At 37.2% G+C, this 27,956-nt stretch overlaps 1 protein-coding gene across 1 annotated transcript in view; it reads left to right on the top strand.

The window, feature by feature from the left end:
• Positions 1-27,739, top strand: part of LOC121877783 (calpain-D-like) — a 35,710-nt gene extending 7,971 nt beyond the window's left edge. The window contains exons 5-14 of the mRNA XM_042383644.1: positions 1,082-1,268; positions 1,662-1,774; positions 7,102-7,335; positions 10,739-10,896; positions 11,988-12,185; positions 15,936-16,100; positions 20,514-20,710; positions 21,446-21,627; positions 24,378-24,520; positions 26,095-27,739. Coding sequence (XP_042239578.1) covers positions 1,082-1,268; positions 1,662-1,774; positions 7,102-7,335; positions 10,739-10,896; positions 11,988-12,185; positions 15,936-16,100; positions 20,514-20,710; positions 21,446-21,627; positions 24,378-24,520; positions 26,095-26,272 — 1,755 coding nt within the window. The 3' untranslated portion in view covers positions 26,273-27,739. The remainder of the gene's footprint in view (positions 1-1,081; positions 1,269-1,661; positions 1,775-7,101; positions 7,336-10,738; positions 10,897-11,987; positions 12,186-15,935; positions 16,101-20,513; positions 20,711-21,445; positions 21,628-24,377; positions 24,521-26,094) is intronic.
• The last annotated feature ends 217 nt before the right edge of the window (positions 27,740-27,956 follow it).

Below are 27,956 nucleotides of genomic sequence, written 5' to 3'. Positions count from 1 at the left end.
TAAGCGTCTGGAGGATCCAGCGGTAGCACATGCTTTCAGAGAGCAGCTCGAACATGGGCCGATAATCAACCCAACAGCAAACAACCCAAATCCCACTACCAAATGGGATATTCTCGACACTGTCATGACAAAAACCCGCAGAGAGGTTCTCAACCAGATCGAAATACCCGTTCCCTCGCTTTAAATTGTACAGGGTGCGCCTGGAGTACTTCACTGGTGGACATATGTTGATATCTGCTGTTGTGGACAGATGAAGTGTTTGTCCGTGGTGGCCTTAAACTCAATGGCGGCACTTTGAGGGCCATCGACTTAGTTTCCATGGTGTAGTACACTGGTAGACATTTGTTAATATTTGTCTAGTCGTAAACACCGCGGTAGTCTTTGGCCCTTTGAGGGTCGCCGACACAGTACCCACGGTCTAGTATTACACTGCTCACTGGTGATTGCTGTGAATTATGTGTTTTTGTGTTTTTCACTTGGAATACACTTTTGGATCACTGTTTGATAACCAGTCATTGCACTGATCACTTGAATGTTTTGCTGATAATCCCAGTGTAGTGAGGTTGAGATAAAGCAGCGGGGCAGGGCTAAACAGACTATGCCTGGCAGCCAACCAGGAGTGTCTACAGGACACGTCCTATCTCACTGAGGGTTGAATGGTGTGTGTGCGTGTGTGTGTGTGTGTGCGTGTGTGTGTGTGCGTGTGCGTGTGTGTGTGTGCGTGTGCGTGCGTGCTTATTTTCCACCCCACATCAACCTCAAGCATGTACGGGGTATTTCTTACTTGTAGGTCTCTTATACATCAGACTTACACTTCCATAAACCTTAACATTGCCCATAGAACATTACTGTATTACTTATTAAGGAAATCCATAATCTGTACAGTAATCGCATGTTGTGGTATTGGGATCAGTCTTTCATGTACGAATGTTTTGTTTAAATATGCTTTTTTTACAGTGGAGATATATCAGGAGTGTAACTATAAGTGCAATGCTTTGAAATTTGGAGTAGTTAACTTAAAAGACTTACTAGGTTAGGTTTATTAAGATACAGGTGTAATTGGTTTCTCTTTTGTTTTCAGAACCAACATCCATTTGTAGACGATTCCTTTCCACCTGTGCCGAAGTCCTTATTCTACAGCTCATCTGAGAAGTATGAATCTCGTGTAACACAATGGTTGCGTCCACATGAAATTGTAACAGACTCAGACAATCGTAATGTCAAGTGGGCAGTCTTCAGAACACCTCTTCCATCTGATATTTCTCAAGGTATACAGATCAGGGAGGAAAAGTGAAAAGGGATAAAACCAGTAACAGAATGATGTAGGAATGTGAAGATGGTATGAACAGGCTTAGGGAAGAGATTTAAAAAAAAATGACCAGGTTAGATTAAAGACCGTGTGTACTATATTTGAGTTAAGGTGAGCAGAGTATGAACTGTTATATAACCATGCTGAAAGTAGAAAAGATCTTGTAGAAATGTATATTCACACTCAGTACATTATAGCTGAAAGACAAAGGTAGGGGAGAGAGAAACTTTATTTGTCATGAGAGTAGATTAATCAAGTATCTTCATGTGCAAGAGACATATAGGAAGTAAATGGTATTGGCTCTTCGTCTACTGGTATTTAAGAGTATTTAATGCCTACTGGATTTTGTCAGGTGTCCTGGGTAACTGCTGGCTCTTGAGTGCGTTGGCTGTGTTGGCCGAGAGGGACGACCTCGTCAAGAAGATCATGGTTACTCGGGAGTTCTGTCCAGAAGGAGTCTATCAGGTGGGGGTCTTGAGGTGTTAAGCTACCCACCAGTAGACACAACTTGAGGTGGCTGGAGCTGTAAAATATCCAATGTAGGAATGCAGTATATTTAGTATTAAGCAGGAAAGGCATGTAAGTTTTTGTACAACAAATGTTGATGATAATACAGGTACAGTGAGAGAGTGAAGTATCTTTCCGGAGTTTGATGAATACATTGCAGAAAGGCAGAACCATCTGACACCTGCGTGAGTGGAGCCCATAAACAGTTGGCAGACCTGTGGAACCTTTGGAAGGGTTTGCCAGTAACACCATTCACTGTGTTGGGTGTTCAGGTTTCATTATACTTCAGCCAAAGCTGGGAACATACTTCATTCTCTCACTGCACAGTACTGTATAGTACAGCATTTCCAAAAATTCTTAAAATAAAAAATAAATTTTTTTTGTAAGATAATGACATTTAAAATGCATTTAATTTTATTTTTATTTTTTATTTTTACGGGCATTAGCTCACCCGGGCATAGGTCACTGACCCACTTTAGGGCCTGGGGGATCTAATAATAATAATAATTACTACAAATTAATAATCAATAAAAATTATAATAAAAAAAAAGATAAAATGATCATAATAATAATAATAACTAAATAAAAAAGAAAAAAAGAAATAGATCAATACAGTAGTGAGAAACGATAGATGTACGTTGTGTTGTCAAAGTAAGAGAAACAATTGAGACCCTGCAATTGTGTGTAAATGAGGCAGAAAGTCAGATCAGCAACCTGGGACTTGGTCACAATTTTTTTGATGTCATATGGCAGCAGGGTCTATCATTAGACAATAGATAATGCTTCCAATATCTTCCCAGGCGGTAGTACCTCCCTGTTTGGTAGCTGCCTACTACATATTACATAATTTTGGGCTGCCAATATCTGATTTACGTCTCCACACACACACGTTTATATATATATATATATATATATATATATATATATATATATATATATATATATATATATATATATATATATATATATATATATATATATATATATATATATATATATATATATATATATATATATATATATATATATATATATATATATATATATATATATATATATATATATATATATATATATATATACAGTATTACCCCGCCTAACGCGGTTTCACTTAACGCGTTTTATCATATACGCGGTGCCTCGCCAGAGCTGAACTTTCACTTAACACGGATTTTTTCCACATATACGCGGTGAGTGTCCGGCTCGAGACGCTATTTTTAGATTTGCCCCACCCGCCACCCTGCCTGACTGCCTGTTTTAGCTCATAAAATTCATACAAATTACCCGGCCAGAATATAATTTACATTGCTGGAATTCTTATAATTTGGTGATCATTTTGAATATAAACATCATATTTTTGCATTAGACATACAAATTTTAGATAAAAATTTTTCTCAAATTAACTATGTTATCTTTTGTGCAAAATATATGACATTTATATTCAAAATATTCCTGGTCTTACAAGGAATCCAGCAATGTCAATTATATTATCCTAACTTTAGTTTGAGGTATTATTTATTAAAATTTAGTGGTTATCCCACACATCTCCTTGGGACGGTTGGTGGGGGGTGGGGGGGAGGGAGGGACCGACCGACCATCTGTTACCCCGTGAAGAATTATTTTTTTTTTTATTAACTGAAGATATTTGTTTTAGCTCATAAAATTCATACAAATTACCCGGTCTGAATATAATTTACATTGCTGGAATTCTTATAATTTGATGATCATTTTGAATATAAACATCATATATTTTGCATTAGACATACAAATTTTAGATAAAATTTTTCTCAAATTAACTATGTTATCTTTTGTGCAAAATATATGACATTTATATTCAAAATATTCCTGGTCTTACAAGGAATCCAGCAATGTCAATTATATTATCCTAACTTTAATCTGAGGTATTATTTAATACTAAATGTTAAAAACCCTGGAAGGGAGGATTGGTGGGGGGTGGGGGGGAGGGTTGGGACTGACCGCGCGGTTGGAAGAGGGGGGGAGGCAAGGTGGGGTACTTTGATTGACAGATAGTGTCGTGAAGATTATTTTTTTTTTTATTAACTGAAGATATTTGTTTTAGCTCATAAAATTCATACAAATTACCCGGTCAGAATATAATTTACATTGCTGGAATTCTTATAATTTGGTGATCATTTTGAATATAAACATCATATATTTTGCATTAAACATACAAATTTTAGATAAAATTTTTCTCTAGGTAACTATGTTATCTTTTGTGCAAAATATATGACATTTATATTCAAAATATTCCTGGTCTTACAAGGAATCCAGCAATGTCAATTGTATTATCCTAACTTTAGTTTGAGGTATTATTTATTAAAATTTAGTGGTTTTCCCCCAAAAATTTCTCTGAGAGGGAAGAGCCGGCAGTGTAGTGTGAGAGGGGGAGGGAGTTGAGTCCATTATTTGAATGGACATTAACTTGGCGACTGTATTTCTCTATTTCTCTTAAGTATTAATTGTGTGCATGTACCATCATAAAATTAAGATGTTATTTTTACTACAACATAGGTATGTTATAGCATTCGTTCGTTATAGGATTAATCCGTTCCAGGCCCCCAAATACAACCACTTAACACTGAAAAAATTCTGTGGAAAATGTAAAAAATACGGTACTTTATCTTACCTTAGTGTTATTCAGCATGCAGGTACCCCTAAACACTGGCACAGCACTATCACTTCCACTGGGAGTCTTGGCTTTAAGGTCCTCAAACAATTGTTTAGCCTTCTCACAAATTATAGCTTCACTAATGTTACCACCTGCCATTTCTTTCTCCTTTATCCACACTAAGAGTAAATTTTCCATCTCTTCAATCACATTACACCTTGCTTTGCTAAGTCTAGAGATTCCCTTAGCCACTTGCACTGTTTTTAACTCCCCTTTATTCTTGAAAATCGTACATATAGTCGATTTAGCCATCCCATGTTCATCACTAAGTTTCGCAATGCTTCTTCCATTCTCACGTTTCTTTATAATTTCTTTCTTAGTTTCAAGGGTTATTAGCTTTCTCACTCGCTTTGGACGCTTCATTGTTACAATTGTATACTTGTACAACAAAATAGTTATACAAATAACGCGAATTTCCACATTAAAAGACGAAATTTCAACAATAACAGTGGTGCACTGGCTACACAATGAGAAAAACATGGCGCCTGACGCTCTTGTTGTGGGTCGCGGTACAACAATATTCATGCGCCAGGCGAAATAGTCCCGTATTCATCCGCGTTCGTTGTAGGAGTTGCGTTCGTTATAGCATTCTCAATTTTATAGGTAAAACCGTTCGTTATAGGAATATTCGTAGTAGGATCCGTTCGTTATAGCATACCCACTGTGTATATATATATATATATATATATATATATATATATTTATATATATATATATATATATATATATATATATATATATATATATATATATATATATATATATATATATATATATATATATATATATATATATATATATATATATATATATATATATATATATATATACATACATACATACATACATACATACATACAAACATACATTGGCCCCTCGGTTAACGAACTCAATCCGTTCCAGAAGGTCGTTCGTTAACCGAAACGTTCGTTAACCGAAACCATTGTTTCAATGGGTTTTTGGGTAATTGGTTCCAGCTCACCGAAAATTTCCTAAATTCAACAACAATGGTAGAAAAGTTCACTTACTTTGAGGTGTGTATGTAGAAGGCTCCTGGATGATGATGATGATGATGGGATTTAGAATGGGGGTGGAGGAGAAGGAAGAAGAGAAGGCATTGGGGTGGAAGAGAAGTCACCCCATGGTGCCATTTCACCCATAAAATTTTAGCTCTCTGGTTTAATTCAAGATTATTTTCTTTAAATCAATGCTGCACTGCATTATATATTGTCAATATATAAAATATATTTCAAAATGACCAATAATTTGCTTGGAAACACAGAAAAAAAGCATTTAGTTGAAGAGAGTCTCAAGCAAGATGTTACCTCCAGTGAAAACAGAGAGAGACTGACGCCTGTTTGCTGTGTTAAGAGGCTGGATGCCGCGCATTAAACTAGTCACTTTACCTTCAATTTTGTTCAATAATTGTTAAAATGACTAAAAAATTGAATATTAAACTTTTAAAATTATTGAATAGTATAAACTTCTTGATATTTACAAAAATAGTAAGGAATTTAAGCCCTAGAACCGATTAATGTACTGGCGGACTGATACTAAAGCTGGTTGCCCGGTCAGTGCAAGCGAAAACATGTTGAGGTCGGTTCGTAAGAAGTTCGTTAAGCGAATTTTTTTTCGTTAACCGAATTGAAGATCCTTATGGAAGGCAGTTCGTTAATCGAAATTACGTTAACCGAGGTGTTCGTTAAACGAGGGGTCACTGTATATATATATATATATATATATATATATATATATATATATATATATATATATATATATATATATATATATATATATATATATATATATATATATATATATATATATATATATATATATATATATATATATATATATATATATATATATATATATTTCATTAGCCCAATAAAGCACGCGGACTTCTACATGCAATCAACACCTCAACCCGCCAGGATTCGAACCCACAGCCCACAAGCCTATGACTGTGACCGGGGAACGCTAACCGCTGGACCACCAGGATACTAAAAGCAGTCCTAGACTTTGTTATATTTCACACAAAGCCTGTTCAACGAGCTTATGGCGCCGTGAACCTCTAATGGGGACCACATTTCACACAAAGCCTGTTCAACGAGCTTATGGCGCCGTGAACCTCTAATGGGGACCACCCGTATCACGTAGGTGGTCAGAGTAACGTTTTACCAAATCCGGCTTCGAAACACGAGGATCCATATATATTTCATTAGCCCAATAAAGCAATAAAGCTCGTTGAACAGGCTTTGTGTGAAATATAACAAAGTCTAGGACTGCTTTTAGTATCCTGGTGGTCCAGCGGTTAGCGTTCCCCGGTCACAGTCATAGGCTTGTGGGCCGTGGGTTCGAATCCTGGCGGGTTGAGGTGTTGATTATATATATATATATATATATGCAAGTAAATCACTGTAGGTGCGCGTGATCTAGGTATATGCTGATAACCACAAGGAAAGAAGAAAACACGAAGTACCTTGGTTGCTTTCATTTCTCTCATTTTGCATGCATTTGCACCATCATCTAATCCTTCATCGTGCAGTATTTTTACTCTAATTACGGATAGACAACTGTTGTTTTCTAACTGCAGGTACGTCTGTGTAAGGCTGGACGTTGGGTTACCGTTCTAGTGGATGACCTCCTCCCCTGTGACCGCCACTGTCGTCTAGTGTATTCTCAAGCCAAGCGACGTCAGCTGTGGGTCCCCCTCATTGAGAAAGCTGTAGCCAAGGTTCATGGGTGTTACGAGGCTCTGGTGTCTGGTCGAGCCATAGAGGGACTAGCCACGCTTACTGGAGCACCGTGTGAGAGCCTTCCCTTACAGGTATATTCCTGGTGAAGTTATGGTCTGTGCTCCTTGGTGAGTGACCGGTGAGATCTCAGTATGCTGAACATTCTTGACAGCCTTCCTTTCTTTACATGACTTTGGGGGTTAGTTTTATTCAACAGTTTTTTTTATTCCAAGAATCATTGATCATTACATACTTACATGACAGCCATTTCAATCATGAAATGTTATGAAATGCACACAGAATGGCCACTATTAATAAATATTATGCAGTTTTTGCTTTGTACATACATTGTGACCATATAATTGTTGCCCTACTCAAGATTTCTTTGCCATTTGACAAATGGGTTCTCCTGATTTTGGGATTCTTAGAGAAGGATGTCCAGTTACATCCAGTTTTTTTTTATAGCATTTCTCTCCTTCCCATGACTGGCCTTGGTTTAAATAACAGTAGGTCCAGCAATAACTGTTTTAGCTGTGACAGGGAACACAGTGGTTGACCTAGAGTGGCAAATACTATTGATCTGACCTTAAATCTTATACTACAAGAAAAACATTAAACTTTAATTACCAGATATTCTTTGGTACAGTGACACAATATACAATTCTAGAACTTAAAAAACATTTATAGTACATTATGTTCACATCTCATATTGAACAGGTGGAGAGTTATATCACTGCAAATGTTATTCACTTTAATAGAGCATCCTGCCACTGAACTTTCATGCCCCAAAATAATTGCAGGTTTTATGATGGGGTGTTCTGCCTTCAGCTAGAAAATGGGATTTTATGTTTTATAGACTTAAGATTTTTTTCTTTTTGTGAAGAATAATTACGTGAAGATTGCTCAGGTTTTTACCCTCTGTCCTACCTCAATCTTTTATTCTCCCAGACAAACAGTTGGTAGTTAAGGGTCATATTCCATTAACTAAAAAGTGTACCAAAATTGCGTTGTCTCTATGACCTTATCGCCACAGATGAACTCCCCTGTACTAGTCTACTCACTCACACAACACAGAAAGCCTCATTCCTGAGTGCCTGCCATGAAATTAATTATTGTTCCAGAATTAAATTAGACTAATTATTTACTTTAACAAATAAGTATAGTGCATAGATGTACAGTATTGTTACTTATACAGAACTTATAAAAGGTCTATGCTTGATGATTGACATGTAAGATGCTTTTGAATGGCATTTCTTATCATTACTATGTACAGTACTCATATCAAGCATTATAGCAAAAGTTGAAGTACAGGTTGAACCTCCCTAATCCGGTACTCTATTGTCCGGCACCTCCCGTCGTCTGGCAAAATTTTAGTTTGCCGGAAGTCCGCTAGTGCCCACCGGCGCTAGTAAAAATGGTTCGGCATACCCTTTGTTTACATCTGGTCCTCGTGGAGTTTGGTGCGTTCCTCGGTATTTCAAGTGTGTGTGTAATTTTTTTTTTATTTACCCTTAATATGCCTCCTAAACATATTTATTTTATTATTTCATTTACTGTACAGATATTTTTTTCTTCTTTACAGGTGAACATGACCAATTTATGTACAGGTACCATAACTATTTTATCATTTTAAGTGCAGAATGAGAATTATTGTTTGTCTAATTTCGTTTATTACAATTACGGTACACTGTACAGTAGAACGTGGATATAACACGAGATATGTTCCAAGAGAGGTCGCTTTAATCCGAATTCACACTAAATCGAATTGTTGTTTAAATGGAATCATTTAGTTTGGAACTTGAGAGAAACACAAAATACTAAAAAGACTGAGAGTCTACCCAGATGCACCTCAGACCATCTCCTAGAATAAACAAAACATTGTTTTTAGTAGTATTATGTTAAAAGAAGCACTCATAAATCAACACAGCTAAAATTATGGGACGTGTAATGGTCTGTTTACTGGTTGGGAAGATGGGGGGGGGGAAGGGAGGTGAGGTGATATGTTTGAAAGCTGATGCCAAGGTCTAGTGCTTATTTATCTGTCCTTGAGAGTGATTAAGTTTTTCTCTTATAAAATGTCACTGAACTAACGTGGGAGAATATAATTAACATTGTTGGAATTCTTATATGGTAGTGATTAATTTGAATATAAACATGCTATAGCTCGTATTAGACATACAAATTTTAGTTCTAATTTAAGAATTTTATTACAGAGAGCAAAATTTTTATCTCGTGCAAAATATATGGTGTTTAGATTCAAATTATTCGCTGTCTTGCAAGGATTCCAGCAATGCTAATTATATTCTCCTAACTTTAGTCTGTGATATTATATAAGATAAAAACGTTAAGCCTAAAACCACCAAACCCTGGCTGGGAAGATAAGGGGGAGGGGGTGGGGGGAGGAAGGGTTGGTGACAGTGACATGTTTGACAGTTGTGAAGTACAGTATAGTCTCGATTTATGCGATTACGCGGCACCTGGCCAGACGTGGCAATTATTAGTTACACGGTACATTCCATCATTTACAAGGGAAGCGGTTCGGGCAGGGTGTGTGCTAGGTCGCCCAGTCAACAAAACATAACCGAGTTCTTCACCCGCCACCCACCACAGCCAGTCCAAATCAGTGATAGTGAGGATATGGACTTTGAGGGGTTTGACAAGGAGGCCCTGCTAGCCTCTGTGGTGGATAGTGATACAGGTGATACAAGTGATACAGGTGAGGGCCAATAATCTGCCCTCTGCCTCGGAACCAACCCCCCATCCCCGTGTGCCCAGCCATCTCTTCTACTAACGTAAGTGTTAAAAAACCTAATATTATTGATATTTCTCTTAAATATTAATTGTGTGTGCATACCATCATAAAATTAAGATGTTATTTTTACAACAACGTACATATTGTGTTGGAAAAAGGGTAGTCTGGGGGTCGGCCCAGTCTCTATTTCAATTAATCCCATATGTTCTGTTATTTCATTAACGAGTTTCGCGTTATACGCGGACCTCCACAGGTGTAATTGACCGCGTAAAACGAGACTATACTGTATTTATTTGTTTATTTATGTCCTTTAGGTTTAGTTTTTGTTTTTTGCTTATAAAATGTCACAGAAGTGACTGTGGAGAATATAATTTACATTGCTGGAATTCTTATAAGATCGTGATTAATTTGAATATAAACATGGTATAGTTTGTACTGTACTAGACAAAAATTTTAGTATTCATTTAGTACATTATTTTGTGTACATGTACAGTACAGCTTTGCCCTTAGGACAGTGTAGCGTGCCCAGAGAAGCATTAGGCGCAAAATTTTAAATATGATGCACCAGATTGGCGCATCAATAATACTATGTATTTCACAAAGACCACCTGTGGTTCGGAAAATTCTATAGTCCGGCACCAGTCAGGTCCAAAGGGTGTCGGATTAGGGAGGTTCAACCTGTACTTCCAGTTTTTTATATTTGTTAGATTGTCACATTTACTAATATTATTTGTTTTTGTTAGGCTTCTTCATCCCCACACGAGGATGACATAGATGAAGACTTGATATGGGCACAGTTGCTTAGTTCCCGTTCAGCTGGCTTCCTGATGGGTGCATCATGCGGGGGAGGTAACATGAAGGTTGTGGATGAAGAATATAAATCTCAGGGATTGAGACCAAGGTAAGAGACCTACCAGAGTCCAAGACTTTGTGTCTTTCTATGTTTTTTTGTAACAGGACTCTGTGTCCTTTACTCACTTTTGAAGCCAAGAGATTAATCACCAGGTATGTATAGTTTGTATACATTGGAAACTGAATAGATAATTATTAAGATAGGTTCCTGCACTCTTGATTTGGCCAATCATGCTTCAGATTCTTGACAATTCAGTGGGCATTATAAGTGCAGCAAGAGACTACAAAGGTGAATTAGTGATAACTGGATGTATCATGTCAGATATTGTTCAAAGACTTGTTGTAGAAAGTGTACAGTGGAATCCTTTCACACAGGCTGTACTAGCACAGGTATGAACATCAATGACTCTGATGACAACTTGCTTGCATAGAGAATTATTGTGAAGCTTTGTGAATCAGTATGGGGCTAAAGATTCACTTACTGTGTTGTGAGGATGTTTTTGATTGTTTGAACCATGCTGTGTCATTCTCCACTCACATCATGGATTTCTTCCTTATATTTTCCACCATCTTCAAGGATTTTATAAACGTACTGTAGCATGAGCCACCTGACTCAAGTGTAAGAGTAAAGTTATACAGTACCGGCTACTTTTAAGATTTTTAACCTTATGTAGGAAAATATACATAAATATCAGTGTTAATAGATATTCATAGAAATTATTGTTCCATGTAAAGTTAATTTTTTTACCTTATTATATGAAATGGTGGTGTGAAGAAGTTGATGGGTAATTTTATGATTTTGTTATTACAGTGTTCACTGTATCATCTATGGTGAATTAAAGAAATATGTCCTTTATCTGTTGCAGATAACTTGTGTGTGAAATCCTGTCAACATTATTGTTTTGTCAGTTATCAACTAGAATTTAAAGACTGCCATTTAGAGGTTGTACATACACTAGTTTTAGAGGGTGAAAATAGTTCATTTATATAAATTAAAAAAAAATGACCCTAGGTTTGGGTTTTGCATGGCCATCATGTTTTAAAAAAAATTATGTTGCAGTACTACAGCTTAGACTTTTTTGAAAACTTTTACTCTACAGAGTCTGAAGAATTCTTTTAAATATTAAATTTAACTTTCAGACATGCGTACTCTGTATTGGATGTTCAAGACATTGGTGGATTCCGGTTACTGAGGCTTCGTAACCCCTGGGGCCACTACTCGTGGCGTGGGGATTGGTGTGACGAGTCTCAAATCTGGACGGCTGACCTGCGGGAGAAGCTCATGCCCCAGGGTGGCAGTGATGGTGTCTTCTGGATTTCTTTTCAGGATGTACTAAAGTGAGTCCATCAAATTTTGTTCTTATTTAACATTTTCAGGTGGCTCAGTTGGGGTTCAGTTGGTAGAGTACAAGTAGATGAAGCAACTGTACCTTGGAAGCAGGGGCAGGTGAGGAATCAGTGTAGTGGGGCTAATTACAAAAATTGTAAATGAAGGTAACTTGACTTATTGCTGAATAACAAAGGAAATATTCCTCATCTATACAGTAGGGTTTCTGTGTACGCGAGGGTTATGTTCATGGGATCCCCGCATAAGTGTGAATTTGCTTATATTTAGTTCCCTCCTGTATATTTATATTACATACAGCACATACATATGTATGTGTATGTATATAATATATATGTATAACTAAAGAGTTCGATACACCACTCCACAATAAGTCCAATATCTTGACTTTTTCTTCAAAAGGTCTCATAGTACAGTATACACTTTTCTTTTTCTCACTCGTACCACCACAATCACTGCCACTAATTTTCCTCTTAGGGCCGTGATTGTAGTAAAATTCACCAGCAGAGAAACACTTTACCAGCACAGAACCAGTGTGAGAGAGAGAAGGACGCCGGAGTTATGTGATGATTATTTTTTAACTCATAAATTTTGGTTGTAGAGATACATAATTTTCTTCAGTGTTTTACTCTGTTACATGTGCACACAATCTTTCGTACAGAATGTGCCAAAAAAATAAAGACAAATAATTACCTTAAGTGTGATAAGTATTGGTTACTGTTACGACCTCAAAAGCCGACTGGAGACCCTACCATAGTGATCTCACCTGGCCCAACAGGTAATTACACTCTTTCAGCCTCCGTGGTCCATCAACAAATAACTCACACACTTCATTGTTCAACCCATTTTCAGTTGCTCTTAGTTTGTTCTCAGTTTATTCAGTGCATCATTTTCTAGCTACTGAGGGTGTGGCAACAAACACCATATGAAGTTTACTTTAAAAATATAATAATGAAAATGATATTATCTACAGAAAAGAAACAGTGAGGATTTAATACTGGTTACAACTCAGGTAAACAATCAATTCTTGATAGTCAGCAGCGGTCACGTACGCTATAAATTAATCAAACATCTTTACACAACACATATACAGTACAGTATACTGTATACAGTAGAACGTCAATTTAAAGCGATTCAATTTAAGATTATTGATTTAAAGCGACACCCACAATTAAGGACAATGTTTTAATTTAAAACGAATCCTTCCTATTTTGTAAGATTCAATCTGGCGCATCATATTATAAAATTCGCGCCTAATGTTTCTCTGGGCACGCTACAATGTCCTAAGGACAAAACTGTACTGTACATGTACTCAAAATAATGAACTAAATGATTACTAAAATTTTTGTCAAGTGCAAACTATAGCATGATTATGAACTGGCCCTTTAACCGTTGATTCTTGATGAGTTAATGGGGCTGGAACATGTAAAAGTATATAGGGTTTTAGTATCAAAACCCAACTGTCCTTTCTGTATTTTTTAAGAAAATATATTATATACAGTTCCAAGTGTATATCACCGTAACTTATTCACTGTAGCTATGAGTGTTAAAATGAGGACGGAGGCTATATTAAATAGCTCTGCTAAGTACGTCCTGTCGATGCGATAGTTGAATGAGAATGAGTAGGGACCCATTGAGGGAGAACGGTAATATACGTCCTCCCTCGAGGGAAGACGGAACCATCCACGATGGCTCTCAATGACGTCTTCCTCTCGTCAAGGATATCAAACTACTGCCCGCATCAGGTGGCCAGAGAGCCGGCTACTTAATGCCTTAGCTCAGCACTAAGTGACGCTACTTCCCATGGGCACACCTTATCACGTGCTCTGAACATGCTACCTCATAGCTAGTGGAAAGTTACAGAGGGTGATAAAGTATATAAATCAAATGTAATTAACCCATTTATATAAATACTTCTGCCTGTAAGACAGAGGCTACGTCTATATTCCAATTAATCACTATCTTATAAGAATTCCAGCACTGTAAATTGTATTTTCCCTGGTCACTTCTGTGACATTTTATAAACAAAAAACAAAAACTCAATCTAAAGGACACAAATAAACAAATACTAAATACTTCACTAGACCTAAGGTGCAACTGTCAAACATGTCACTGTCACCTCCCCTTCCTCCCTTCCCCATCTTCCCAGCCAGGGTTGGGTGGTTATAGGCTTACAGTTTTTATCCTATATAATGTCACAGACTAAGTTAGGAGAATATAATTTGCATTGCTAGAATCCTTGCAAGACAGCGAATAATTTGAATACAGAATAAACATCATATATTTTGCACAAGAGATAAAAATTTTAGCCCTTTGTAATAAAATTAATTAGAACATGCCAGTTCAGTGACATTTTATAAGAGAAAAACGTAGTCACTCTTAAGGACAGATAAATAAATAAGCACTAGTCCTTGGCATCAACTGTCAAACAAATCACCTCACCTCACCTCCCCCCCACCACCCCATCTTCCCATCAGCTGATCGCTAGTAAACAGACCATTACACGTCCCATAATTTTTGCTGTGTTGATTTATGAGTGTTTGTCTTAACATAATACTACAAAAAACAATGTTTTGTTTATTCTAGGAGATGGGCTGAGGTGCATCTGGTTTGTCTGTCAGTCTTTTTAGTGCGAATTCGGTTTAAAGCGACCTCTCTTGGAACGTTTCGCGTGTTATATCGACGTTTATACTGTAATACCTACAGTGTAACTAAAAATTACTGCATGCCCTAAGCTAACCTATAACCACTAGTAATTGTTCACATGCAAGACTTACCAACCAGTGTGAGCCACCACACCACGTCCAGTCAGATGCTAGTCCTGATACCGTGTGTCTGGTGACAGAGGGTGATCCTCCCTCAACAGCTGATGGCGCGAAAACAGAGTTAGGCTTACTTGCCTCTAACTCCTTGGGTCCCTTGTTACTTTCTCATTAACCTATACAGTACTGCCAATACACAGAGTTATAAAATATGCGAGATGTCAGTACAGTATACCGTAACACTTACACACAGACACTTATTAATTAATTTGTTAAAAGTAAAATGGAGGCTTACCTCCTGTTCCACCCTATCCCATAATCCACCTTTCCTCCTAACAGTACTCTCAGATACTTAGCTTATTGTATAGCTCCTTCCACAGTCAAACCATCCTCTGGGCGATGTGACAGTTCAGCTGCTCAGCCTGGCAGTCACCCAGCTGAATTGCATCGTAGTTTGGAGGGAGGGAGCAGGACTGGTATGGTGATTTGGTTATGCAGTTAAAGCCCGCTGCCTCCACACACAAACGTTCTTTTCCCACACATATACATCCATGCTCTTCATTTTTCTTAATGTAGAGTTTTATAAAATATTTCCCTTATTTCTAGGCCACATTAGAATATTATAATGATTTTTTCTCAAACGAGCTTGAACAACTGATGAACAAGTTGAGCTAGAGAGAGATGCTGTATGGGTAGACTTGCAAGAGCGAAACCCAAGTGTAAGTGTCGTTCAGGGGGTTAAACTTGTTTAAGCGGGGTCACTTACTATGGATACATGTACTCTGAGACCCTACTGTATGTCAGACACAGAACAATTGCATACATTTCAATGCTAACCAAACCTCAACTAAACTAATTTATTACTGTATAGTATTTTATCCTTTGTAACTTAACCTCAGTTAAATTTAATTAATGTCATGTTGTCATCCTGTAGTTTGGGGGTTGGCAACCAGGGCTCACCACTCCAAATGTTTACTCCAGGTACTTTGACTGCATCGACATCTGCAAGGTTCACAGCAACTGGTCAGAGGTTCGTGTCACCGGGTCTCTGCCATCACTGGCAGATCGTCGAGCTCTCACACCAACACTAATAACAGTACTTGAACCAACAGAGGTGGAGTTTACATTATTCCAGGAGGGACACAGGTAAGGTATACTGTGGAGTAGTTCTTTTGTTTCTGATATTTTGGGTCAGGGGAAGCTGAAGTAAAAGAGGAGCTGTATTACATTTTTGTTTTATTGTTAAGAAGGAATATGAATAAACTAATTACAGATTATGTCAATGGGGCCCCGAGAATATACAGTACAGCACCCTCAAAATCTCCTGTGTGTGTTAAATGTGTTCCCAAATTATGTAACTATGTTTTCAGCTTTTTGGCTGCCATGTTGTTTCCATAAACCATAAATTATAATTATTATAATTTTTATTATTATTATTATTATTATTATTATTATTATTATTATTATTATTATTATTATTATTATTATTAAATACACATAAGGGATTATGTTTAGAGTAAAAACCACTTTCTGGGAGAAATATTTAATGTTTTGTTGTGGCCAGGATACCTACAGTCACCAACAACAAAAGTCTTGTTGATAAAGAAGTGGATAACATTTAAAAATGGAAATGCCGTTCTCTTATAGTGCCACATACTGTACGTAGTTTAAATAACCACAGTAAGATGCAGGATTGTGGGTGCCCATGAAAACACTACCGTGATAGTAACAAGGGAGTCACTAAAGAGTCTTTGTAGTTCATTCAACCACATTAATACAGTACTGTATCTAGATTGGTTTTATTTATTTATTATTTATTATTTTATTACAATTGTTGAATCCATTCACTCATACCATCCACCATGACTTAAATACAAACACAACCTGTCTTTTAATGCTGTACATACCACTCACCAGTGGTGTAGTGCTGTGGGAACGCGTGGGAACGGCGTTCCCTTACTTTGTTTGGGAGGGGGAACGACATTCCCTCACTATTTCAAATAAATCCAACCATACAATTCTCTAATTTAATGAAATTTTTTATTTCCACCCCTAAAAGAAATATGAGAAAGAATCATTAACTGTTTCTTTGCTTCAACTGAGGTAATGTTAGCCTATAAACTTTGAGGAATTGTGATTTTGCGGCATCGTCGCATTACTTAATTATAAAAAACTCACATAATAATAGCCGCTCCCTCCCATTTCTTACAGGCTGGCGGCCGCTCCCCTCACTTGGACATTAGTGTTCTCGGTTGCCAAATACCTTAAATCTGGTAAAAAATTAAAAATAGGCCGAGTCTTATTTTAGTTTGTCTGTTTTATATATTTTTAAGTTAGTTTATTCTAATTCGTTGGTATAATATATTCTCTTAATAAGCAGCAGAAATATTTGTAAATATTTAAAATAATGTGCATTCAGAAAAAACTGGCATACTCAGCATTGTTCAGCGCAATGTGCTGATGCTGCTGCAGACCTGCAGTGCTGACTAGGAATGTTAGTTTAGTGGCTTACCAAGTCACCTAGAAAATGCACACACTTGTCTTGACACTGGTGGAAGTCTAGAAGACTGTTATTTTGCCGTTGTATGTATTGACAGAACTGGTGAAATTACATAGTGGCGTTCTGAGAACCGAAGCTCAATGCAAGTGATGTAGGCTTTGGTGGTTTACCCAAAATTTCCAAAAATCTTTATTTAATCAACATTGTACCCTCAAAAATGAGTGAAAAACGTAAACAAGCTTCCATATAATAATTTTTCACACCCCAAAAGTAATAGAACACGCAGAAGAAAGTTTACCTTGTGCAAGTGATTCCACAAGTGATATTGAGTGTGGAAAAGTAATTCCTCAAGCTACTACTAATAGTGGTGTGTCATATTCCACTGAAGTGACACTGCCAGGAGAACATATAATTAAGTCTGCATGGCCTGAAATTTGGACTGTTGAGATGTGGGAAGATATGAAAAGGCTTACCCGTGGCTTGTGAGTGATTCCGGAAAAATCGGATGTGTGTCATGCTCTAGTGTGACAAGTCTAGGCTCATTTAAATCACAGGGTGCTAGTGTTTCCAAAGAATGGAGTTCAGTTTCAGTTTCTTTCAACGGCAGCACAAGATCAGTCCAACTATCATCCTTGAAAAAAAAATTTTTGCTTCATTCAAAGTCGCAGTCACACATCAGTGCTGTTAAAATTATTCAGAGTGCAAGGGAACAGCAAGTTGAAACTATCGTGGACCGTTTAGATAAATCTGAAGTAGAGGCTACCTCCAAAATATTTAGAACTGCATATTATATAGCCAAAAACTATAAACTATATACAGGTACTGACCATTTTGATTTGTTGCAATTGCAAGAATTAAATGGCACAGACATTCCACAAGGATTGCGTTCACGATTTAGTGCTACAAATATAATAGACCATGTTGCACAAGAAATGAAATCAAGAGTAAGCAAACGCATCCTTGAAATAAAAGGAAAAATAGCCATTTTAATAGACGAGTCCACCACTCTTAGTATCAAAACTACTTTGATAGTCTATTTGAAATGTGAAACAAACAAGTCAGATGATCCACATTTTATTTTCCTGGATTTACTAGAATTACCTGATACAACAGCAAAAACAATAAGCGAACACTTACTTGTCTTGCTGAGCACGGGTTTGATCATGATTATCTTCAGGACAATCTTATTGCTTTTACCAGTGATGGTGCCAGTGTAATGTTGGGGAAAAACTCTGGTGTGGCTCAACGACTGTTGCAGAAGTACCCTATTATTATAGTATGGCATTGCTTAAATCATCGCTTGGAATTGTCAATAGCAGATAAAATTTCTGAAGTACATGGTGTTAATCATTTTCATTCATTTATGGATAAACTGTACTCTTTATACAGTCAATCTCCTAAGAACCAAAGAGAAATTCAGTGTGCAGCGAAGCTTGATGAGCAGATGAAAAAATTGGAAGAGTGTTAGGAACTAGATGGGTTTCAAGCTCCTTCAGAACTGTTTCAGCAGTTTGGAATGACTACACATCTCTGTTGACCAGTGTACCTTCAGGGGGCTTCATAAACACATTTCATCAAAACAGTTTCTCCTTGATCTGGCACTTATGTACAATGTATTATTTGAATTATCTCTTCTTTCTGAGTCCTTATTGAAAAGGGATATTACTATAGTTTATGCAGACAAGTTAATTCGTTGCAGCATACGATTTTTAGAAGCAATGAAGGAACGCAAGGGTAAAAAAGTCTTAGAAGCAGAAAATGCCATTAAGGAAACGAAGTTTGCATCAGTGACACTGACAGATAACAACAAGATTGTCTCAATCAATCATGGTCAGTTTTTAACCAGTATCATAAACAATATGAAACAATGGTTATTCACATCAACTTCTTCCCATGAATCAACAAAGTCACAACCAGCAACTTCTGACTCCATTCCAAATTTCTGAGCTGGGTATCTTAGAAGTTGATAAGTGGCCAGCTGAGATAAATCCAGGATTTGGAGAAAATGAAATAGAGTCCCTTTGTAAATGTTTTAGATTTCCATTTTCAAAAACAATCACAGCATACAGAGACTTTCTAGACAATGGTGGGCGACATATTCCGCCAGAGCTGAAGCCTTTAATCAGATGTTCAAAAGTAATCCCATGCAGCTCTTCTGAATGAGAACGAGGCTTTAGCAGCATGAACCTTATCGTGACGGAAGCGAGGTCTAGACTGTTAATCAACCGTGTGAGCAATCTCATGTTTATTAAACTTCACGGTCCTCTGATTCCAACCTGGAAACCAGACGACTGCGTACACAAATGGCTTAGGTGTCATCGTTCAGCAAATGATACACAAACAAGAATAGCCAAGTCCAAGGATCTCACTGTGGACTCAGTGTGGAAATTATGCTAAAAATTTCTCCAAGACTGCAAAAGTTCAAGGTGAGCCTAAATAGATTATTCTTTAAATTGTATTTAATAAATTGTATTGCTTTGAGACTGTGGAATCATGATAAGCTACACATCACCATTATCAAGCCATGCGTTAGCAGGGTTTGGCATCGAAACGGGGGGTAAAAATGTCGCCCGCTTGTACAGTACAGTAGGATATAGGGATCTTGGAGGTACAGCTTATTTGTCTGTCGTCGTCTGTCTGTCACGAAACTCCTCCGACACAATGGGACCGCTTGTTACCAACATTGGAACATAGATTGATTAGACGTATGCAAGGGTCAGTTAAGCATTGATATAAATGATATTGTCCCCAATGTTAATGCCCACCACCCACCAAACCCTCTTTTGACCCCCCAAAATCAGTCAGGACCTCCAGTTGTATGGGCTCGCCAGTGCCCCCACCATCTGAGTAGCACTTTCAAAATGTGTTCCCTCACTTCTTTTTTAGCACTACACCACTGCCACTCACTCACAATATGAATCAATTTTGTCTTTCTTATTTTATCATACATCTTATCTAGTCCCTATAATGCAACTTAAATTTTCATGTTTTCTAAGTGAAATTAAACTAACGTGTTTTTTTTATTGGTTTATTAATATTTCATTTTATTTTATTTACAGAAATTCAGAAAATTCCCAAAGATCACCCTTGGATCTGTGTGTGGTTTTGTTCCGCACTACAACCACTGCTAGTCCAACAGTTGGAGCGCTGGTGAAGCACTCCAAGCGGCAAGTCCGGGGTTTTGTAGGCTGCCATGCTATGCTTGAGCCTGGAGCATACATTGCAGTATGCCTTGCATTCAATCATTGGCATACAGGTATGAAAAATAAGTTGTTATATATATGCCCCTGTTTGCATGGAGCATTTAGTATTTTGGTTGTATAGTTATGTGTCAAAGGTTGCTTTTTACTTTAAACTTGCTGATAGGCTGTTGATATGGAAATGTGTAAGGTGGCAAATTTGATGAAAGAGCTAGGTTGCTTTAGGTTAGTTAAGGGTGGATAGGTGTGAAGGGTGGATAGGTGTGAAGGGAGAATGAAGATGGAATGGATGAACCAAGTGAGGGAGAGTCAAGAAGAGAGAAATTAAGGTTTTAAGAATGTACTGTACTTGACTTGTCTTCATGTGAGTTTAGGTAATATGTAAATATACATTGCCCATAAACAATGAGTACATGAAGAAAAAAGAGAAAACTTTTGTCCTCAACATTCATGAGATGCTCAGTGGAACACAGGCAGTATATGTTGACAGTGGGTCTAGACAAAAGAATTTGAGGAATGAGTTTTTGACACTCACATTTATAGGCAGGTAGTGTACAGTGCAGTACAGTACAGTATTAGCCCAAATTTGTTTCAAAGCTTTGCCAAAAAAATTTTGAAATTCTTTCCTCACCAGCCACTGATCAACCAGTGAGCAGCTGCTTATACAGTACAGCCTTGTCACTAAACTGATGAGGACACAATCATCTCCTGGACGAGAGGTTTTCTGTAGAAATCTTGTGGATCATTTTATGTGAATTTAAATTGTTCCATTACCTGTTTCTCCTCACTAGGGCTGGATGTTTCTGATGGCTACCCTGGGTATGTGCATGCAATTCACAGCAGCAAACGGGTCGCAGTAGAACAAATCACGGCCCCATCCTCCCTCTTGGCTGACTCTCTGATCAACTTGTGCTTGGCAAAAGGACAGCGTCATGAAGGCCGACAAGGAATGACTGTCTATTATCTTACCAAGGTTGGTTAAACTATGAACAATAACTAAAAGTATTAATATGTAAACAAATGGAATAACCTTCACCAAAGTTACTGGGGGATTGTTTTGTAGGGCCACAAGTACAGTGGTTAATGTACTGGACTGAATATAGACTAGAGATATTCTTTTCCCCCACAGTATCCTTAAATGTGCCTATGAACATGCTGTTTCAGATTCTGGGATAAAATTATGTAATTCTTGCTAGTTGCTTCAAAGTTTAATTTATTTCATACATTTATTACCCATATCCTGTATGTTTTAAGTAAAGGATTTTCACCCAGATTTTAGGGATGAATTCATAAAGCTCTTAATTGTGTTATTTTTCAATACTTTAGCCCAAAAGTGGTCATAAAACCAAAAATTGTGTGATGTTTAGACTGTACTGTACACACATTCTGGCGATTAATTTTTTTTTAACTTTACCTCATGGCATAGTTGTCCCAAAGGCAGGTGTGTCTATAAAGTACATAAAATATGTATTGTTTGGTCAACTAATGTGTTCCAAGTGCTTGTAGCTGGTGTTAGCACATTTATTTCCGGTAAAATTATTTTCACCAGCATCCAAAAGTTGGATATATTGGCCATTTGTCCATGATGATGGTAAACAAGGGGAGCTAGTATCCATGCCCCTTGATGCTTCACCACTGATCACCAGCAATATTTAGTGAAGGGAATGTGAATACTGTTACAAAATCTCCATCCATCTCTCTCTCTCTGATATCTTATGCAGAACCATCATTGCTAAAATGATGGATGCTTTTATTATCTATTATTACTGGTACAGTGTTACAGTACAGTACCTCTCCATGTTGAAATTTGCTGTACAGTATACCGAACTAATCCTCAGATTCCAGTATTACCTCTATACTGAACAAATTCTCTATACTCTTACCTGTATTCTGAACCCTCTACCAAATATCTCCTCAAATATCTCAAATACTCAAATATAACTGTAATAGAATTGCTCTAATGTCACTTAGAAATAAATATGATATAAAACTATAAAATAATTAAAATGAAGAGTGGGAAGTGAATTCTGTTTGGGAAAGATAGGCAATAAGGCAGGTTGCTGACTGGACTGAATGGAAAATATCCTCCTTCCAGTGTGCGACCCTTTTAAAATGACAGTACCATACAGCATGGAATTTCACGATAATTCCCTTGTTATTTATGTTCTTATGGTGCCTGGTTAATAAAACATTATCGTCAAATAATAAATTATCCCCCCAAAAATCTCACAATCGACACCAGATGAGTTATTGTGTTGCATAAATTCCTGGTGCTTTGTTTACATTGGGAAACAGCTGACCAGCCACCCAGGGAAGGAACTGTTTATATAATATAGAACTACCTCTTGTACAATATTTATTTGTTTTTGGATTGTGTACGATATTTAGTGTTTATAAAATTCTTGTTTTACCAGATTATATTTATATATGAAAAAAAAGTTGTTATTATGACAATTTATCCAGACTAAAAATACTGAACTTTTTCATAACAAAGTTCGGTATTGAACGAGTTCTTTGGATTTGTTTTATACAAAAAAATTCCCACTACCAAACTGGCTGCTCACCAATTATTTTGATTTACTGTTCAGAGGTAATAATATACTGTTGACTATATCTTGGAAGTTGTGTAGAGGATATTAGTCCAGGCATCTTACAGTTTCACAGGGACAAAATTGATACGGAAGGAATATTTGTTGATTTCTTTACCGTTCAGTACTACTAACAACATATAAAAAGTCCCAGTCCGAGCCACATTGGCCTCTGTTGAATGCATAATGTGGCCAGATTTCTACTCTTAATATGGATAGAAACCACACTTTAGTGTCTATCATCATATTTTAATGGTACAGGTACAGGAAATTCTGCAAGAAGGTTGCAAAGAAAAGGTCACATGTGATGTATCAGAGCTTGCTGACTACTTCTGCTAAATTCCATAGTATTAGAGTACTGTATTGGTATATCTTCAAATCCAACAGAAGAAAGGTGTTTCTACCATTAGGGCCGAAGACTGGAGTTGGTGTTTAACTTCCTGTCGTCTATTACAGTACTGTACACTATTAGATGCAGCTGTAGGACAGACTGCAGCTCAAGTAGATGTTCTTTTCGGAAGAACAACCTGGAATGTTCCCAGAATTGTGGCCATTTTTTGGGGGTCTAGATGCTCCAACTTTTCACATGTCATCAGTTATAATGAAGAAATGGATGAGGTTGATGAATGTGACAATTAATAGGATGAGTTATTGATGCTAGTCAACACTTTTGTTTTAACTTTGTTTTTGTTTTTTATTTACTTGATCTATATGGACGAAATACATCTTTCATTTGTATTTACAATGTGATCAATGTTATAGTCTGGATAATTACAAAACCATGTTTTTATAATATTAAGTATTTTTTTAGTTTGAGAAAATTGTATCAGGGAAAGGTATTTACAGATTGTGTTGATTGTGAAGGCAGAATACTTTTGAAAGAGCTACATATACATTACACTAAATTATTTCTGGAATCGGTTACTGAAGATGCATGTTGACAGGGATGGCATAATGCATAAAAATTTCACTAACTTTATGAATTTCCCCAGGCCGGGACTCTGTTCTAGAGGTATATCAGTGCTTCTAAAAATATATTAATGTCTTCTGTATCAATTTTGTCTGATATGGCTTTTTTGGCTTAAAAATCTTGTACTTTATAAACAGATGGATTAAGCTTGAGTCTTATCTGTAGGGGTGGGCAGGACTGGTGGTGATGGTGGAGAACCGCCATCCTGATAAGTGTATTCAGGTGATGTGTGACTGCCGGGAGAGCTACAACGTTGTCTCTACACGCGCTCAGCTCAAGACTGTTGACTCTGTACCTCCACTTCACAGGTGAGTGGAACTACCCGTGGACCTCTTACAGATCAAGTCAGGAATGCTTTTTTATCTTTGTGAAGGAATATTCCACGGAAACACGTGTATTTTAAGCAGTTTTTGCTTACTTCCCCAGCATGCTCTATCTTCTTATGTCCTTACAGTATATCTGCTCAGGACTAACTAGATAAATACAGTAGATAGATATTTATTATTCAGTAAAATTGTCATGCAAGTTTACTATCGGTGTGCTATGTACTGTATATAGACAATGCAGGTATGTAGTTCGGCATGTGTATGGACAATGAAGGTATTCAGGCATACTCCAATAACCAACACACATAGAGACCGTGAAACGTCGTTGGTTAGTGAATCAACGGTTATCGAAGCAATTAATCCCCTAAGAATATAACAAAATCAGGGGGTTGGGGACCGGCCACCCTCCAAAAGCTCCCATCTACCCTTGATATGTATCTGTCACGCACACTGTCAAGCAAGAAAATAAAGCAGACATATAAAGCAAGCATAATAAGCATTAAATAAGGAATGTAAAGCATAAATTAAGACTGTTATTTACCTGTGTTGAGGATGGTAGAGATGGTCTAGGGTGGCAAGTTCAAATCTCTACCAATCTTTGCTAGTCCATCACCACTCTTATTATGTCTTAATACTCCATATTACATCTTATCACATCACATCAAGCTGCTCCTGCACAAGAGGAACTATCACTGGGGCCCTTAGGCATGGCTGCATAACACAAAGTCGGAAATAATGAAAACATGAAGTCGGAGACACATGGTAAGGGTAAACAAGTGCAGAGCGGCGGGAATGAGTCAGAGGCAGTGCTCAAAGTCCTCTCATGGCAAGAATTTGCACCACCACCGCCTGCCATATTTAAAACAACCCTGCTGCTCCTCTCTCGATCATCCGATCTCTGGGGTATCAATGAAACTTGTGTGGTATTTCCCCTCAATGTAATCGGTGGTTATTGGGACGTCGTTTTTCAGGACATCCCTGTGTGTAGTTCATAATGTATATAGACAATGCATGTATGTAATTCATTATGTATATAGACTGTGCAGGTATGTAGTTTATTATGTATTAGACAATGCATGTATGTAGTTTATTATGTACAGGTATTAGACAATGCATGTATGTAATTCATTATGTATATAGATAATGCAGGTATGTAGTTCAGCATATATATAAACAATGCAGGTATACTGTGTACAACTGTACATAGACTGTGCAGGTATGCACTTCCCAGTGTACCTAGACAGTATTGGTATACAAATCATGGTAAACAATAGGGCAATTTGATCAAGGATGGCCAACAAAGCAATCAGATACTGTACTTCTTCCCAGTAGGGTAGTTTCTTTTTTGTGGTCGTTTTTCTTATACGATACAGTAGTTTAGAGAACGTTTTGAGTGGAGGACTGTGGTTACCAACCCTCAGATATGAGGACTGTACTCTGATTGATTGATCGAGTGTATTCAAGTACTGTACAGGTATTTACATTTAAAAAATGTTCAATGCAGTATTCACATTTTTTCATTGATGAGGAAAATTAGAGTTTAACAACTTCCACAGACAAGTGATCATCGTGCTGACACAGCTGGAGAGTAGCGGGGGCTTCAGTATTGCGCACCGCCTCACTCACCGCCCATCCCATTCAGCTGGCCTCCACGACTGGGGTCCTCCTGGCACCAACCATGATCCTGCCATCGACGGACTTACTCATGGCCTTCACTCTCCCAGACCTATATGAGAGTACATCATTTCATTCTCAATGCGCATGAATCCTTTACCGGCATCTTTGATGGATTATCCCGACAGATATTTACTGAGGCTCCCCTATGGTGGATAGCCCAGACTTTCCCGACCCCAACTATGTGATACTTGTTTGTACGGTATTCGGCCAGCAGAGGAGGGTTTTGACATTACTGTGGTTCTATTTTCTGATTACTAGTTGTGGAATTTCAGGATTCCCATGAAATTTTTTTATTTCTGGCTGCCAGGTACATATTGACAAAACTAAATTTCAAAGGCAGAATCAAAATAACCAGGCACCGAGAGAGGGAGTGTTGCATCGGCTAGTTAATACTGCTTTTAGAACATTGGCACCTCGGCAGCCCTCACACCTAAAACCATATCCTTAAACGAAATATTTCTCTTTGTACTTTTATACGTTAGGCTCTGTATACCTGTATTCTGTAAGCCTTAACTTGGCGTAAGTCTTTTGACAGGGTATCATTCAAGGCTTTGAGGGGTAAAATAGTGATTTGTGTTGTGAGAGTCTGAATGTGTTGATATACCAGTGTTAAGAGGAGGTTGTCATTGTGATTACACTAATAGTAAGAAATTATATACCAGGGCCGGTATACACAACACTTTTATGTTAATGACATAATAGTACTGTTAGCTACCAGTAAAATTGAGAAGTTATACACAAAGCTTAACTAGCAAACTTTTACCGCACAAATAGTTGTTTTTTAAGTACCGCTAAACAGCGCTAAAGATAGCAGGAGTTCATCATATAAAATGGTCTTATGGCTGAATAAAATCTATAAAATTGTGAAAATTAATTTCAATATTTACATTTATATACATTTTGATCATTAAAATAAAAAATAATCTAATCTATGCAGTTTGAAGGAGGATTTATTAACCAAGGATAGTGGTCGGTGACTTTTCCTTGCCGTTCTGTTGTAAACAAACATGTTATTGAATAAATTAGAAGTCTCAACCCACAAAAGAAAAGGAAGCCCAACTGGACAGTGGACCAGACCTTATTATTGGTGGATGTTATTGAAGAGAAAAAGTTAATATTGAATGGTCGCTTGAAGGCTTTCCTGAATGATAAAGACAAAAGAGGGGGTTATTTTTCGTTATCAACCCATCACCTTTTACGATTTTTTTCTTGCCATTTACTAGATCTCATCGAGTAACGAAAGAATATACTTGAATTAAGCGGCGCATTCTAAAAAATAAACGTGATATTTGCGATTTATTAGTTGTAAAAATCACGAATGTTTCGAAGTCCCAATTTGATGTTATGGTGACACTCAGCGTCGCTCTCGTTTTGTTAACCACCCATCACCTTTTTTCATATGAAATTTTTTTTTTTTCTTAGTTTTCTTGCTGTTTTAGATCATTCTGACATTTGTCTTTGGGGCAAATCACATTTTTTAGTTAGGTTACGTTAGGAGGTTAGGACGTGGCCTGTTAGGTCAGGTAACCTAACCCTTTTTTAGTTAGGTTAGGTTACCTGACCTAACAGGCCACGTCCTAACCTCCTAACCTAACCTAACTAAAAAAAACCCAGTGATTTGCCCCAAAGATAAATGTCAGAATCATCTAAAACAGCAAGAAAAAAAAAATTTTCATGTGAAAAAAGGTGATGGGTGGTAAACAAAAAATAACCAAAGAGGGCATGGCTGGAAATCACCTGA

The sequence above is a fragment of the Homarus americanus genome, unplaced genomic scaffold (genome assembly GCF_018991925.1).
Source record: "Homarus americanus isolate GMGI-L3 unplaced genomic scaffold, GMGI_Hamer_2.0 scaffold24523, whole genome shotgun sequence".
NCBI lineage: Eukaryota > Metazoa > Arthropoda > Malacostraca > Decapoda > Nephropidae > Homarus > Homarus americanus.
The sequence above is the reverse complement of the archived record's forward strand: the minus strand, read 5'-3'. Positions and strand labels throughout refer to the sequence as shown.